Raw genomic sequence first — 16,929 nt, forward strand, 5'->3', positions numbered from 1 at the left:
ATATTTCTTTCCAATAATCAAAAAGGGGAAAAGTCCCACTCAGTCATCCAGCAGTACCGCTGGATACAATAAGTACATTTAGTATTATTTGGAAACATAAGCAAAACAGATGATGAGAAAGCATTTCAGAAAGTATACAACAATCCAAACAAAACCAGGTCTTAAGGTTTCTCAAACAGATGAGTGTATTCTTACTGCTGAAAAATTTGTTTTCTCAATAAGAATAAAAAAATATGCAATGTGTGTTTTTAGTACAATAAATAAATAATTTGCTTCCGGAAAAAAATCTAAGTGTCTCGTCAGAACTATGAGATAATAAAATACAGTAAATGCTCAAACAATTTATAAACATTTTTATTTTTTTCTACAATAAATTATTGAATCATTTCTACAACAATGGAATAAATTGATTATTTTATTTGTCAGTTTATGAAGGACCTTCTAATCTTATTTATATGATCGCAAGCATACAAATGTATTTAACTACTTATGGATATAATGATGTGTGCCATTTTTAAATGCATACAGGCACTACAGACATAAATAATCAAGCAAAATCAAATTACAACACAAAACCAGCAAAAATAATTGTATCAATATATAGATAAAGGTTATGTGCATTCATTTTGCACAAGACACAAAGTTGAACCGAAAAGAAATATAATATAAACACATCAAAGAACGCATATTTGATGTCATTTTGAACGACGGAGCGCCCCCTGTGATTTACCTTCACAGCTTCTTCCTCAGCAGTTAGTTTTTTCTATGGGATTTCAAGATGGCGTCGAGCGGAGGAGAGGGGGAGCACGAATGGACAGCGGCAGTGCGACCGCTTTTATCAGCTTCTTACACCGCTTTTGAAACAAAGGAGCTACCTCAGCTAATTGGCTCTATAATTAACAGGTAACCGGTTACATGTCAGTGTGTTGCTTGTCTCTGTTATCACCAAACCGCCCGTGTTCATCCCGGACATAGCCTCAGCTTAACTTGCCCTGGTATCGAGTTGGGCTCCAACTGAAGCCAACATGCTAGCGTTTTCTAACTTGTTTAAAATGGGGTTAGCCTGTGCCGACAGATACGTTGCTGGCAAATTGAGTCGCTTGCATTTCAAAGGTGTATACGTTCTTTTTAATATAGCACTGTTGTTCAATAAACGCTCAAGAATGCCGCAGTGTAGCGTTTTTAAAATATGCTTCATCATTAGCTAGCTAACCGTGGGCCTTCAACTCTGCACTCTAACGTAACGTAGAAACGCTGCTGTCATTAATATTGGACCATGTCAGCTGAAGTAACCAAGTTGAACCAGGTTGGGGTTTGAAGCCGAACTTGTATGGTATGGTCAAACACAGATATGGCAACTATTAGCTAAGCTGTCAAAGGTTGAGAATTTTGTCTGCAGAGTGGTTTTGTTTTGACTAAAAGGAGGCGGGGACAGGTTTTGTCGGCTAGTTTGACTTCTTCAGGTGACTTGCTTTAAGCATATTGTTTGTAAAAGCATTAGCTTGACTATTTAACGTCAACGGGATCACCGCTAAGTGAGTGTCAAGTCAGTACAGCTGTAGCCAGGCTGTCATCTGAAACCCCGAGAGAGTTTTAACCTGCAGCGATGCACCCCGGGACTTTACCTGAAGAGTTTCATTTTCCTCAGAAACAAATCGTCAATACGTGCCGTGACTTCTGCAGCGGGCACTGAAAGTTTCTTATCGAAGCTCTTCATTATCACTTTTCTGTAGTTGGTGTATTCTGCTCGTTGAGTTTCTTTGTTTTTCAAGGCCCCAAGCAGACAAAAAAGTACTAAAAATCCCAAGTTATGAGAGTATTGATGTAAAAGGAAACAATCGTTGTTTCATCAGTTGTCTTCTTTAATTATTCACTTGTCAGCTTTTTGGAACTGAATGTAGCATATCCTCAAAGAATACTCCTGTATTATGTTTCTGCAGTATTTGTGTAAAGATTTTGTTTGACTGAATACTTTTGCTGCTGATGCTGTTCTTGTATCAGAAGTTAATGTTTGAAGGAGACGGCTGTTTATTTTTGATAGGAATTGACCAAAACTGTGACAGTAACAAGATGGCAAAGTGACAAAATGACCAGCAGGCAGAAACACTTTCATGTATACGAATGTGATTTCATTTTGTTGACACTTAAGTAATTTGTCTAAGCGTAATTTTCTTGCAGCCATAGATTTCACTTGGTTGTCTCGTGTAAAATACCTGAACTGTTACAATTTTTGGAGTTAAAATCAATTCAATTCCACGGCACTTGAATGGCACGTCATATTTGTAGATAGTCAGTTCATCAAGCTCATAAAAAGGAATGTTGTACTTAAGCAATATTCCAGGGGCTTTCATTTATTTATTTATTTATTTTCAGAAATTGAGAGAGGTGGCACTAATGATTAACTGTTGCTTAATAGTCAAAATTATTATTTTTTTTTACATTTTACCACAAAGTTATATAAAAATAATTAAAAAAAAATTGAAGCCGATAAGCTTATAAATCTTTAATGTTGCTTGGTCCAAGAGCTGCAAGCAACATGGTTTTGGCTACATGTAGTCCTCCACACACAGAATTGTTTTTTGACACAATAAATAAACAAACACAAACAACAACCAATTTAATACAACATAACAGTAGGTGTTTAATCATTTTGTCTAGTAAAGGGTGTGTGGGTTGAAAAGGACTGCCTAACTACAAACACTATAATATTTGGACTGAGTTTTACATCTCAGTAATATATGTAATATGACAATATGTGACTACATTCAGCCTACAAAATCATTGGAAATATTTTGTAATTGCAGTATTGCTGTACACAATATATACATACTGCAAAGAACGTCATGGACTGTAAAAGTGTTAATCAAGTACCAAGCAATTATAGTACCTATGCATGTAATGCATTTTGTGACATTTGTTGTTTAAAGCAGTTTAGTTTTAAAAGGTCATTAAGAAACTAAAGCTGAGTTGTTTCAATTCCAAAACAGGAAATGTCGGCCTAAAGCAACTTTTCCTGTAAAATCTTGATTGGATGAAAATATTTAACTTTAATTCTTTTTCCAGTAGCTGGATAAACTACTAATTATCTTGGGTCTGCTTGAGCTCAAGCCAGAAATACCCCTTTTAATTAAATGTTGTATAATATAATTATTGCAATATTGATCAAAATTATTGCATATCTTCCTAACGTTGTGCAGCCCTTGCCTTCATAATCATTTATTAACTGTTTATATATTTGTTCAAATATGAAGGACGAAGTAGATAATCAGCTTTTTAGCAGTAGCATTATATTCTCCATTTTATGGAGTAACCAGCTTCAAACCATAAAGTTTATGAAAAATTATTCCTCAACCTGAGTTGCTGAAACCATCGAGGAGGTTTCTGCATCCTTAGTGTAACTTTGTACTTCTGAATTCTGTTTGGAATGGATATTGTGTTGTTTGTTTGTGTTTTTTTGTTGTTTTTTTTCTGTATTACATCTCATGAAAACATCAAAACAAAGACGGTATTTTTTTTTTACAGTTTTTTTGAGGGAGGTACATACATGACTGCAAATTTACGCTAAAATTAGGGAAAATGCTGTAAACAAATTCCCATCTTGTGGTTTGTTACATGCTGTTTCACCTTTTATTTGCAGTGAATCGGACATTCTTCACCACGACAAACAATATGAGCCTTTCTACTCCTCATTTGTGGCTCTTTCTGCACATTACATCACCACAGTTTGTGGTCAAAGTATGTATACATAATGTTCTATTTTGTGTTAGGGATAAGGCACCGTCATTCTAAATAAATAAATTGAATGAATTTGACTGCGTTTCTGCAGTCTTGACTAATTATTTTGTTTTTATTTTCTAGTACCAAGAAACCAGCTGTTGTCGGTGGCGGCAGCGTGCAAAGTACTGATTGAATTTTCATTGCTGCGATTGGAGAATCCAGATGAAGCATGTGCTGTGTCACAGGTCAGATTTTGGAAAAGTGCTGGAAGAAAACTGTACCATTTTCAGACTTTATTTAGGGGTTTATGTTGTTCTAAAGAGACAGAATGCTTCTATCTGCCATGGATCTGGGCAACAGTCGGCTCAGATCCAACTGTTGCCTTGGAAGATGGCAGCAGTGATTAGGTTTTGTGAGACTTATTTTGTCATAGCAACCTTAAAGGCCTTAGACTGTCTGAATCATCCAAAATATTTCTTAAATTCTCCTTATGCAGATTATGTGATTAAAATGTAAGCTTGTAAATTAAGTTTTTAAACTAAGCAATACTGCTGCTTTGGCTGTCCTCGTGGGGTCAGTAAAAAACAAAACCAAAAAAAAACAACCCAGATCCAATCAAAACGTTTTATTTTCTTCCATCCTGTTGAAGTTACTCATTCCCTGTGTGCTCTATGCTTTTTTTTTTTTAAATGTTAGCATTAACTTAAATTAACGCTAACATCTAAGTTAATTTATCCAATTTTTGTTTGCGTATTGCACTTACATTGTATTATTTCTTCTACAGAAACACCTGATTCTTCTAATAAAAGGACTTTGCACTGGCTGCAGCAGGCTGGATCGCACAGAGATCATTACCTTTACTGCTATGATGAAGTCTGCCAAGTTGCCTCAAACTATCAAGACCCTCTCGGACGGTGAGTATCCCAAAGCAAACAAAAGTCATTAAAAAACATAAATGTTTTTTGGAAGAAAACAAGCAAAATCCCATTAGAGAAAGAATGTCTAAATTATTTGTGACTCATGTAAAAGTGTGTCTTCTTGTATTTCTCTAGTGGAAGATCAGAAGGAGTTACCCAGCGTTGTGAGCCCTGAACTTCGACAAAGAGAAGTGCAAATGAACTTCTTTAATCAGTTGACTTCAGTTTTTAACCCAGATCTTACCACCATTTTGGCTTCACCATCAGCAGCACACATGCAGGTCAGCATGACCAATTGATAATGGTTAAAATTAACCAAATTGATACTTAATTAACCCATATTAAACTTGTTCTATGGAGGGAATTTCCTGGTTTAAACCCATTTGCTTTGTCACTGTTTTGTTTGAAAACGCTCATCATACTTATTTCTCAAATCCCCAAACTTTGCAGGCTGAGAGTGACTCAGACGACCAAACCACAGATCAAGCTGTTCAGGCCAAAATGAAGAATGCGTTTGTCTCTCAGAATGTGTCGAGCTTACAGGAACTTGGTCAGTAGTTCCCCATCAGATGCAGTGCAGGAACTTGGGTTTTGACTAATTGGCTGTAACAGTGTTTGGACCCTGTGTTTGTGTCTCCCAGGTGGGTCTGAAAAGTTACTACGAGTGTGTTTAAACCTGCCGTACTTTCTACGTTACATCAACCGATTCCAAGATGCTGTTTCAGCCAACTCTTTTTTCATCATGCCGGCTACAGTGGCCGATGCCACTGCTGTCCGTAATGGGTACGTACTCGTTCGTTAAATCTAGTCTATTATTTGGTTTGAAACTATAGAAATGTCTTTATGTATGTTTTGAACTCTACATTTTTATTTTATTAAATTTTTTTTTGCCTTGTAAAATCATATGAAATTTCTGTCTAGATTTCACTCGCTGGTGATTGATGTCACCATGGCTCTGGACACACTGTCCCTTCCTGTACTGGAACCTCTGACCCCAGGAAGACTACTGGATATGACTGTGCTGGCCCTTAGCTGTCTTTATGCTGGTGGGTGTGAAATGTATTTGGTAAAAACAAAGCAAAAAGGTCTCCTAGTTCAGTCTTTTATAAATTTGATCAACTAAATAAAGATAGACCTGAGGAGAGCCAAGTTTTGTATGATCTTCAGCAGACAAATGCTCTAAGGCAATAGACCTAACAGGCTAAATAGTGTGCTGACGTTTCTTTGCCACAATCATCAAAAGCAACTGACTACAACCAGGCTTTCTGCAAAGACATGACTGAAAGAACATAGAAATGTCTTCTGATTTCAGTGTCTCTTTTGGTCTGCATAAATATAGAAAAAGAAAAGTGTGAAGAAATATTTACTTTTCCAGACTTTATTGATGTCTTCCTCCTTTTGCCCTCCCACCCACCTTCCTTCTATGCTCACAGTCTTCCTTTGTTACGAATGTCTTGTCAGTTTTGATTTGCTGAATCTAAAAGTACTTTATGGTTTTTGTAGGTGTGAGTGTGGCCACTTGCATGGCGATCCTTCAAGTGGGCAGTGGATTGCAGCTTCGCTCTGCCTCTACTGGAACCAAAGAAGAGGACTATGAAAATGACGCTGCCACCATTGTTCAGAAATGTGTAAGTGCCAGAAGTACAAATTATTGCTGCTCATAATAGTTTTGCCAATGTTTAGGCATTAAAACTAAATCTCTTTTAATGGATCTGTGTCTGTTTTTTAACACAAAATGTCTAGTTTTTCTACATCTCAGTTTAAGCCTGTATCCAGATTTTTCACATTTTGTTGTATCTTATGGTTGAACGTTTTTTTAAGTTTGCTGCCACAATGTTTTTTTCAATCTATCAAATAATGTTTTGATCATTTTTATTTTTCTAAATTTAGAAACATTTTATGTGTACTTGTTTTACTTGTACTTGTTGACTATAGAGCACACCTGATTATAAGCCGCAACCCCCTACATTTTTAAAGGAAACACATTTTGTACATACATAAGCCGCACCGTGTATAAGCCGCATGTGCCTACATTGAAACATGAGATATTTACAAAGAAAGACAGTACACAGAAAGTGTTTTTAAAGTTTTAATAATATGCCATAGCTTTTCTTTCAGAACAGCAGCAATATAGCAAAACAGCACTAACAGGGCTGGTTTAAATAACATACGGTTAAAAGTCAGGGAGAGCCGTCATCCTCTTCCTCCTGTGCACTGAAACCATGGAAGTCTTCTTCCTCGGTGTCTGTTTCCTTCTTCATCGGCCAGCTCGATTGCTTTTAACTTGAAAGCTGCATCATATGCATTTCTTCTTGCATTCTTCATGATGAGGGTCTGTTCAAGCTAATTTTATTCATGCACAAAGCACGATGTTACATTAGTCTTCCTCTAGAGATATATTCCAGGTGTCTCACGCTTACCTTTTCTGCTCCAGCGCCCCTACTGGCCGTTAGAAAAAATTCATAAATAAGCCGCATCGTTGTATAAGCCGCAGGGTCGAAAGCATGAGACAAAAGTCGTGGCTTATAGTCCGGAAATTACGGTAAGTGGAAGTTAAAAATGAGCTCTGGCTCAATCAGAGTGTAACTCTAAAGAACAAAGAAATAATGTCTGTTTCATCTTTTACTCAGAAGTTTTTTTATTTATGTATTTATTGATCCATTTATTTATGCTTTGTGTTGTACTTCACTTGAATAAATGCTGAAAAGTGATAAATTTGTATGGCAGAATTCAAAAACACCAATCTAAATGGACAAAATGCAAATCATGTACATTTTGAATTTAAACAACGGTTTTTAAAAAGGCTTTTGATTTAGGTTACACTATATTATACAGTAGCTTAACACTATATTTAGTTTGGCCAAACATTACATGTAAAGAAATGCCAGAGTTTTTAATAAAAAATTTTTGTATTGTATTATTGATGTTCTTGCTCTATTTTCCCTTTGAAACGTATAAAAAACTTCTAAATACAAAATCTGTGTTCTAACAGTTGGAGATCTATGAAATGATTGGGCAAGCGATCAGCAACTCTCGTCGAGCTGGAGGGGAGGTGAGTACCAGGTTTGATCAGAAAACTAGAACAGCTGAAGAAAGATGTGCCCTGCACTTTCTGTCCTTTACATGATAAATGCCTTTTTTTTCTGTTCAATTTAAGAAAAGATGACAAATTTTGTGACTCTGTGTACTTCAGCATTATCAGAACTTCCAGCTGCTTGGAGCCTGGTGCCTCTTAAACAGCCTGTACCTGATTCTGAACCTGAGCCCGACCGCCCTGGCAGACAAAGGCAAAGAGAAGGATCCCCTGGCTGCTCTGCGTGTCCGGGATATTGCTGCTCGCACCAAGGATGGCGCAGGATCGCCAAAACTTGGCCCTGGCAAAGGGTGATTTTAAATGATTAAACTACAATAAATACACAGGTGTACAGCTAAGACCAGCATAACTTAATATCCCATGTTCAGTTATCTTTTAACTTTACAAACATGTTTCTGCTGACTGAAAATGTTAAATGTTTTGGAGCGATTTAGCCAGAGTCCTTATTGAGGCAGACAGAAAAGCTGTGGAGGGAGTTAAAGATTAAGTTGGTGGAGAGGGATCCCTCCGGTCTCAAAGATTTAAATAACAGTGGAAACGCAATTATAAGAAGAGCTTGATTGCTGAAATATCTAATAAGTGCTAGAATATATTAAATATTTTATGTTATTTGTTTAGTTCTTACTGTTGATTCTGGCCAGTTTCTATATATTCTTAAAATAATCCTGGTAAACAGGTCTCATAAGAAATTCATTCTGTAAAAAAGCCATTACTAAGCAACTACTTAAAGATTTTATAAACAGCTTTGGTGTGCAAATTAATTTTTGCTTCTTTTTTTTTGTGCTTGTTTTTTTTTCTCAAGACACCAAGGGTTTGGAATATTGTCTGTGATACTGGCCAATCACACCATCAAACTTTTGACCTCGCTCTTCCAGGATTTGCAAGTGGAGGCTCTGCACCGGGTGAGTTAAGTTCTCAACGGTCCAGGTTGAGTTCATCTCTTATTAAATAAATTGTTCTGCTATTTCTCAATCATACATTTATCATGCTGTGGTGTTATCAGCAGTAGCTTTCATGAATAATCAAATTTAGTTAATTTTAAGAATCCATTACCTCCAGAACGCGACATTTTACACCTGATTAATTGAGGTAAAGAAACAGCTCTACATTTTGTAGGGGGGCAAGGCTGGTTTAATTTGAAGTGAATTTTTCTTAAAAAAAAGTTTCAGTTACTAATAAATGACATTTAACTGTTGCAAAGTGATTAGGTATACATGACGGCAAAATCGAAAAGAGTAATTGCTCTGAAAAGGTGTCATTTAATTCTTTTGGACTTGTTCAGTTTTGGTCATTTTTAGGTAAAGTTAGGAGCTACCTGGGGATGTTTTTTACTAGGGGATTGCTTTGTACTTGATTTAACCACCAATGACTGAAAATAATTTTTAACTGTCTATTTATGTTTTACTGTAACGAGACGCGGTGCAAGAGGTCACTCACCACTATTTTTGGCTTAATCAGGGATTATGTTAGTTCATGTTTTGTTAGAATAAACTGACCCAAATGAGTCACAAATGATAGAAACTTTGTAAATCGTACAGAAAACATACCTTTAATACCAGATATTTGATTATTTATTTTGATAATTTACAAAAACGTCCAAATACATAGACAAACTGAAACCCAAGAACCTGAGTATAAGTGGCAACATGGGAGTGAGAAATGGGGGTGCCGGGTGGTAAGAGGTCAAATGACCCGGCATTTTCTGAAAACATTTTAGCCATTAACACTTGGTTGTCGGTGTTAATGGATAAAATGTGTTAAACACAAGTCTTTAATGCTTTTGGTTTGTGAATGTTCTGTAAGTCTTGCCAAGTCACATACCATTTTAAACAGTCAACAAAATGAAGATGTGCAGGTTTGCAAACCAGTCAAGCTAGTATTCACAGACTCCTGGTAGGATTGATCAAGTTTCAGTGGTAGAGCATTTTGTCACACAACTTAGAAGCATATGTTATATGCAGAATTAAATATATAACTAAACACTGTGAATAATGTTTCTTCTTTGTAAACACCTTCCCCCTTTCTGCAGGGGTGGGCAAGTGATGGACCACCAGCCGAGCTCAGCATCATGGCACAAAGCACTTCAATCCAGAGGGTCCAAAGGCTCATCGACTCCGTTCCTCTGACAAATCTTCTCTTCACCCTCCTCTCCACCTCTTACAAAAAGGTGCAGATTATAATGTAATTTGAAAGAACGTGGGGGAATAAATTTGATGGTTTTCATAATGTAGCTAGAAGGATTCATTGTAATCAGAGAAGTATATTGGTATTTAAAACAATGGCATAAAACATTTTTCTTACATTTTCTTCTTTGTGTTTTTGTTGGAAATTTGTTTCAAAACACAGGAGGAAAGCACACATACTGTTTAGATGTTATAGTTAAGGCTTTAATGTGTTTGCTTTTATCCAGGCTTGTGTTCTGCAGCGCCAAAGAAAGGGCTCAGTCAGCAGTGATGCCAGTGCTTCGACAGATTCAAACACCTACTATGAAGACGATTTCAGCAGCACAGAGGAGGACAGCAGCCAAGGTACTTTATTTTTCTGGATTCAGGAAAAGCGTCAACACTTCAGATGGCCTAACAAATGCTAGAATATATTCCAATAAAGCAATTTAAATTTGCAAAAACACCGAGGGAATTTTAAGTCACAGGGAAGCAGCAGAGTATTTGCATGCATAGTAGGAAAAATAAATAAGGGGCTTTTGTTTAGAAATTCTGGTGGGTAACTACATTATTTTACTATCTGAAAATACAGAAAAAATGTTCTACAGCAAGTACATTTTTGAGATAAAAAAAAATGGTCAAAAGAGCTTGGATTTTGTAGAAATAAAAAAGCTGGGTTGTTTTTTTGTTTTTAGCTAAATGTCAGTCAGGAAATGGCAGATAAATGCATATATGCACACAGTGATGTTCATTTTTCTTCCCTTCCTTAAACAATGCCAGTTTAGTTGACAGTGTTTACTATTTCAGCAGAGAGAAGAGAGGAGAAGACAAGTGCAGCTTGTGTCTCAGGTCAGCAGTTTTCTGTCCTCAGGTCAAAGACTTGGTGTCCACATCGCTGTCTTAGATTCATTTTCTTTTTTTGTTATGTTACACAAATTAAACTCTTGAGTTATAAACCTAATCCTCTAAAATGATTAAGCCAGAGATGAACAACCATGTAAAAGTAAAAAAAAATAAATAAAAAAAAATACTATAAAAATAGTATTTTCTTGTGATTCTTATCAGCTATTTCACATTGTTCCTGTCAGAGGTTCATCTGTGGCCCGCTGTCTTTCTAAGGATAATACCAATGCTCCTAAATGTGGGTGCTTATAAAATTTAGCACTAAACCAATCATTAGAGCTGACTGATAAACTGAAAGTAAGCGGTATTGTAATCTACAGTGAAAGAGTAAAGCTACTTGTAAAAATACTTGGAATCTTTTTCTTTTGCTATCTATATTTAGAGCAGTTATCTCTTCCAATCTGTGGCTATGATTACCTCACTGTTGGTTTTCCACAACAGCATGTGACAGAAGAACAGCTTGTTTATTATCAGAGCATAAAACATAACTTTGATTATCACCGGGAAAACGCCGTTCAAATTGCATGGTCTGTTGATGTTTAACAACGCATGTTTTCTAAAAACTAATCAGAGCCTCTGGTTTGAAACTTCCATTATTATTGTTTATACTTACTGCTAATAATGAGCAAAGACTAACCTAGTTGCCTAATGCAGCTCTGAACTGTATTTGATCATTTTTTGTCACATTTCAAGATAAAAAAATAAAACCAGTTAAGTCACCAAAGCCAATGTGACTTTACAAGTCCTTTAACGCAGACTTGTCATTAGTTTAGTTTTCAAATTATATATTTTTGTTGTTATTGAGGTAGATCTGGACTCTTGAATAAAACAGAACCCACATCAAAATATTGGTATCATTCTTGAATATAGTCACTTTAAGTTGTACGTGAAGGTCTGAAACACAAAATGCTTCATCTTGCTGTCACCTAAAGTTTTGATTTATGTGTTTTGCATGCAGATGTGAAGAACAGCTTGATGTGATGTTCTTTTAAAAACATAAAAGCTGTCTCTATCTCTTGTTTTTTTTTTTCTGTCTTGAAATGACTTCACTGTTGTTGGGTAGCATCATCGACAGGCTTGAATGTTTTGTGTGTTGTGGGTCAGAGGACAGACGAGAGGGTTGGCATGATGGAGTAAATTGAGGCTTAAATTGTTAAAGGTGAAGGGTTTGTGTTGGTGAAATTATTTGTATGTTAATGGACATATTTTTATGTGGATAGGATTTACCAGGTTGGTTGTTGTTAAAAATGTGAGGGGCAAAGATTTGTGGCCAGTTTTCAATCATTTAGGTTTTGTTTTTTTTAAGCTCTGACCTGCTGAAACCGTCATTGTCTGATTCTAATTTCTCCAAAGGAACTCTAATAATAACTCGCCTTATGTATGTTAACAACTATTGAATGCTTACATTAGGAAGAGAGGCAACCAGGCTTAACTCTTTTTGAAATGCAGTTTAGTTTTAGATATCTTTTTGTGCCTTCTTTATGTTTCAGCAACTGTTTCATACTAAAGATCGCTAACTTGGTGTTCTTTCCTTAGCAAGAATATCAAAGCCAACAAATGTTATCTTCTTGACTTGGGAAAGCTTAGTTATGACGTATTTACTGAGTGGAATTAACATTTTTCTAGTAATGAAGGATATTATATGATCTCAATACTTGGAAGGTTCTTTGACACAGCTCATCATCATTAAAACATAATGCTCTATGAAAAGGACTATAATAAACTTAGAGATTTCAAAACAGATATTTCCATACACTTAAGAAAAGGGGGGAGGGGGAACAAAACCCTTTTTCCTGAAATAAAATCAGACAAAAATGTCCTGTTTAGTTAATTTAAAAATACTCAAGAAAATGTAAATGTATGTAACTGGGTTAAATAAATATTTAGTCTGATTTAGAAAGGGACCAATCATGTTTTCAGACAGCATATATAAACATTCAGCTCACTGTTCTGAACTTTGAGGTTAAAGTCATTAAAAGAACTTATTTGCCTGAGCAGCTTAGACATCCATTTACACAGACGGAAAAAGGTTTGATTAGACACAATGCCCTGCCTGATAAGTAACCTAAAATAACATTTAAGAAGTTGACCACCAACTTAAAGCATAGTTTTTGCTAATAAAGTGGAATTAGAAACAATCTATCACACTAGATGGATATTTTTTGTGTCATTATGTCAGATCTAAACTCCTGACACATTTTTGTCTAATAAATCATGCCCCCATTTAATAATACGACACTGAGATGTTTTAATTTTTGTGAGTTAGAGGTCGCCTTGTAGAGTAACAAGATATGTATTCTGCATAAAGTGTTGGAATGTGACCCTAGTATCATTTGTCTGAATGTTGCCTGTGTCACAAATGCATGAATAGGAATGTGCTCAATCAGAAGCTGCTACTAAATAGATTTTAGAACAGAACATTACATGAACCTGATGGTGAAAAAAATATTTTAAAGAAAGAAAACTAAGAATTTACTCTATGGAACTGGTTATTCAAACATTTTAGGTAAAAAAATATAGCTTTAATTTCAATGTTGTGCTTTAATATGCAACATATGCAAACAAATACAGTTGTATTTATCATTAGCTTAGCAAAAAAGAATAATTCATCGTTGCAATCTGATGCAGTGCCATTCAATTATAAATTCCTCCTTATTCTTAGTTCTGTGATTATTTATGAGGGTTAGTACATTTAAAAAAAAAATATATATATATTCACTATCTATTTTGGCCCTTGGCTGTTGTCCACTGCTTGTGCTGCTAAAGATGTCATGAACCAATGTGAAGCTTTTTATGTTTTCTATTGTGCCCTCACAAATGGCTTAATGTAGATGTAGAACATGTTTTCTTTTTCAGTTTCACTTGAAGCAATGTGGTTAATTTACCTGAATTTCTTTGGCAGATGACGACAGTGAACCTATCCTGGGACTGTGGTTTGAAGAGGCCATTTCACCAACCAAAGACAAAGTGGCTCCTCCACCCCCTCCACCTCCCCCGCCCCTGGAGACATCACCCAGACTCAAGAGCCCCAACAAGCAGAATCCAAGCGAGAATGGCAACATTTTAGCAGGTCGGAAAGATCCGGAAATGGTAAATCACGTCTACTTTCGTAAACTTTCATAAAATTGGTCTATTTCCTAAGAGCTTATAGATGTCTTGGCTTTTAACGACATCCTGTGGCGCCGCTCTGAGTCATAACCATTCTTGTAGTTCCTCAGTTTGGCCTCCAGCATTCTGAACTTCATCACCACCTCAATGCTGAAGTCCAGGAACAACTTCATTCGCAACTACGTCAGCGTCTCTCTTACAGAGCAGCACATGGCGACGCTTGCCGGCATCATCAAAGACGTGGATAAAGATGTAAAAGGTATGTTTTGCCAAAAATACACGTTTTTCTTCATAGCTTTACAAAATATGAAAAAGAGTGTGTCACGTTTTTGTCTCTTAGGTTCCTCAGATGAAGTGTTTGCTTTAGCTCTGTACCACTTCAACCACACCCTAGTCACCTCAGATCTTCCATCTCCGGTTTTGCAGGCAAGACATTTTTTTTAATGCTTTACCATTTCCTAAAGATTATGGAACATTTGTACCTTTATAAATAAAAAATAATGGCTGGTGAGAATTTTTTATTATTATTTTTTTTGCATCTTGTCATTCACAGAACACCCTCCTGCAACAGTTGGGTATTGCTCCCTTCTCAGAAGGTCCCTGGCCGCTCTACATTCACCCTCAGTCGTTGTCGGTCCTCTCCAGACTTCTCCTCATCTGGCAACACAAAGCCAGCGTGCAGGGAGAACCAGATGTGCCGGAGTGCATGAAAGTTTGGGAAAGGTTGGATCATCCTAGAAGTATTCATCTGTCTATATTTTGTCTGTTGTAAACAAATATTTACATGGCCTCCGTACTCCAGGGATCGCGCCAGTCATGTTAAGGATGTTTATTGGTCCCCCAAAAACGACGAAAATCTGGGCATTATCATAAATCAATAAAATTCCCACAGGCTGAACTTGAAAATTGGACGTTATGCTGCTAACACTTAGCTTTCGTCAACAACTCAAAGGCAGGACTGAGAGATCTGCACACGCAAATAATGTTCCGGCCGAAACACGATGTGCTAAATTATAAAATATAAATTAACGGGCGTGCTGTGGTGGCATAAGGGATAGTGCAACCCACATTTGGAGGCCCTGAGCCCTCGACGCGGCCGTCGCGGGTTCGATTCCCGCACCCGGCCAACGTTTGCCGCATGTCTTCCACCCTCTCCTTCCTCCTTTCCTGTCAGCCTACTGTCATATAAGGGACACTAGAGCCCACAAAAAGACCCCCTTCTGGGAAAAGAAAAAAAAAAAAATATATATATATATATATATATATATATAAATTAACGAAGCTTCGTGGCAGGTAAATTTCTCTGGAGGAACTTTAATAATCGAGGTACTCGGATCATTTGAGGAATCGTTTCAGCAATAGTCAATATCAAAGAATGATTAAGAATTTGTAATTTTGTCCTGCACCTTATTCATTTTGTTTTCTCCTTTTTATTTACATTGCATAATAAAATGTAGAAAACAATTTTTCATCATAAGTATTGAATACAGATAACAGTTGAAGCTGAACTGTAGTTATCAGCACAAAAAGAAGATTTTTAAAGCAATTTTGTTGTTTTGTGACTGTCTCATTGGTTTTATTTACTCCTTTAAAGCCCTGATGTCACTATTACTCGTAATGTATTTTGTTTTCTCGTATGTTCAGCAAAACTGTTCAAGTAATGTCAAAATAAATGCAGAGTAAAATGATCTCTGTCTCCAAAGCTCTGCGAGAACAAAATAAATGGCTGATTTTGTTCATAATTGCGTTTGCAATGAGTCAAGTGGAGTTCATCTTTGTCATTACCACACTTAGCCACACTGTTAGAATGCATAACCAATAAAACATAAAAAGGGGCAATGATGTTTATAAAAGGGTTTAAATGTTTAGGAAAATAAAGGCATAACTCAGTAGTGTATTGTTTCTGTAATCACTCATGCTTATTTCCCTCTTTTTCTTTTTCTCCTGTTTTTTACTTGTCATTACTCCAGATTTCTAGGAACCCTGAAACAGCACACCATCCAGGGCTCTGTCCAGTCAGAGGACGACCTTAATGTGGAACATCTCCAGTTGCTCCTGCTCCTTTTCCACAACCTGTCTGAGCGCGGTCGACGGTCGGTCCTCACCATGCTCACCCAGGCCATTATTGAAGTGGCACAGAGCAGGGACTCCCAGCTGAAGGCGGTACCCCTCAACCTGGCCCGGTTGCTACTGGTTTTCGATTACCTGATGCGTCACTACTCCAAAGCTCCCTTGTACCTGTTTGAGCAGGTTAATACTTTATTTAACTAATTGTTTTTTAATTGAGAGCGCAGATTTTACAAATGTTACGGATCAATGTATGTCTTAGACTGGAGTACCCAAAGTTTGGTCCTCAGGACATTTTAATAATTTTGCTGTTTAAGATGGTGGGACAAATTTGTCCAACCAGTACATCGCAGATAGATTCTTATTTAATATTTTTTGGTGCAAGTGTTTCACCAACAAATTGAATCTCCTTAATATAGAAAATTTTATTTAGAATACAAAGTGTTTTGTTTTTTTGTTGTTGTTTTTCATTAAATTTTTTAGTAAATGCAACTAGAAATGAAGTATAGAAAAAGAGTGACTAATGTACTGTTTTTGTTACTGAGGAAAAACAAAAGTAATTTCTAGATTAAAAAATGCAATCAGTTCATACAATTTCTGGGGGTAAATTCTGTTTTGTTTTCTATTTTAGGTGAAAATAAGACATTTTGGATCTATGGTTTTGCATGTCCCTTTTCTACAAAAATTATTGTAGAAAATATTCAATAAAATATTTTACTTAGTTTAAAAATTAAACAGCTTGATGAACGCTTTCATTGCAGGTGCAGTACAACCTCCTCACCCCGCCATCCGGCGGACCGAGTTCTGTTCAGGAAGGTGGAAAACGTAGTACTCTCCCACTTTACTATGGATTCAAAGAGGTGGAGGAGAACTGGGCCAAACACTGTTCAGCAGGTAAATCCTAAAAATCACTTAATTTTCTTCCAGCGCTTTTTTTTTTTTTTTTTTAAGCTGTTCTACC

The 16,929-nt window shown here is 36.4% G+C and overlaps 1 protein-coding gene across 8 annotated transcripts in view; it reads left to right on the plus strand.

The window, feature by feature from the left end:
- The first annotated feature begins 763 nt into the window (after positions 1-763).
- The window catches only part of ubr4 (ubiquitin protein ligase E3 component n-recognin 4), a 49,235-nt gene continuing 33,069 nt past the window's right edge, over positions 764-16,929 (plus strand). For 5 of the 8 annotated variants that reach the window (XM_044131753.1, XM_044131796.1, XM_044131766.1 and 2 more), the window contains exons 1-21: positions 764-903; positions 3,638-3,735; positions 3,859-3,962; positions 4,502-4,631; positions 4,770-4,915; positions 5,085-5,184; positions 5,276-5,417; positions 5,556-5,680; positions 6,138-6,262; positions 7,627-7,686; positions 7,828-8,018; positions 8,531-8,630; positions 9,758-9,895; positions 10,139-10,256; positions 10,698-10,739; positions 13,696-13,883; positions 14,004-14,160; positions 14,242-14,327; positions 14,455-14,624; positions 15,872-16,151; positions 16,730-16,862. In XM_044131753.1, the coding sequence (XP_043987688.1) occupies positions 779-903; positions 3,638-3,735; positions 3,859-3,962; positions 4,502-4,631; positions 4,770-4,915; positions 5,085-5,184; positions 5,276-5,417; positions 5,556-5,680; positions 6,138-6,262; positions 7,627-7,686; positions 7,828-8,018; positions 8,531-8,630; positions 9,758-9,895; positions 10,139-10,256; positions 10,698-10,739; positions 13,696-13,883; positions 14,004-14,160; positions 14,242-14,327; positions 14,455-14,624; positions 15,872-16,151; positions 16,730-16,862 (2,758 nt within the window). In that variant the 5' untranslated portion in view covers positions 764-778. The remainder of the gene's footprint in view (positions 904-3,637; positions 3,736-3,858; positions 3,963-4,501; positions 4,632-4,769; positions 4,916-5,084; positions 5,185-5,275; positions 5,418-5,555; positions 5,681-6,137; positions 6,263-7,626; positions 7,687-7,827; positions 8,019-8,530; positions 8,631-9,757; positions 9,896-10,138; positions 10,257-10,697; positions 10,740-13,695; positions 13,884-14,003; positions 14,161-14,241; positions 14,328-14,454; positions 14,625-15,871; positions 16,152-16,729; positions 16,863-16,929) is intronic. The other 3 variants (XM_044131782.1, XM_044131798.1, XM_044131758.1) reach the window with 2 other exon arrangements.

The sequence above is a fragment of the Gambusia affinis genome, linkage group LG01 (genome assembly GCF_019740435.1).
Source record: "Gambusia affinis linkage group LG01, SWU_Gaff_1.0, whole genome shotgun sequence".
NCBI classification, from domain to species: Eukaryota; Metazoa; Chordata; class Actinopteri; order Cyprinodontiformes; family Poeciliidae; genus Gambusia; species Gambusia affinis.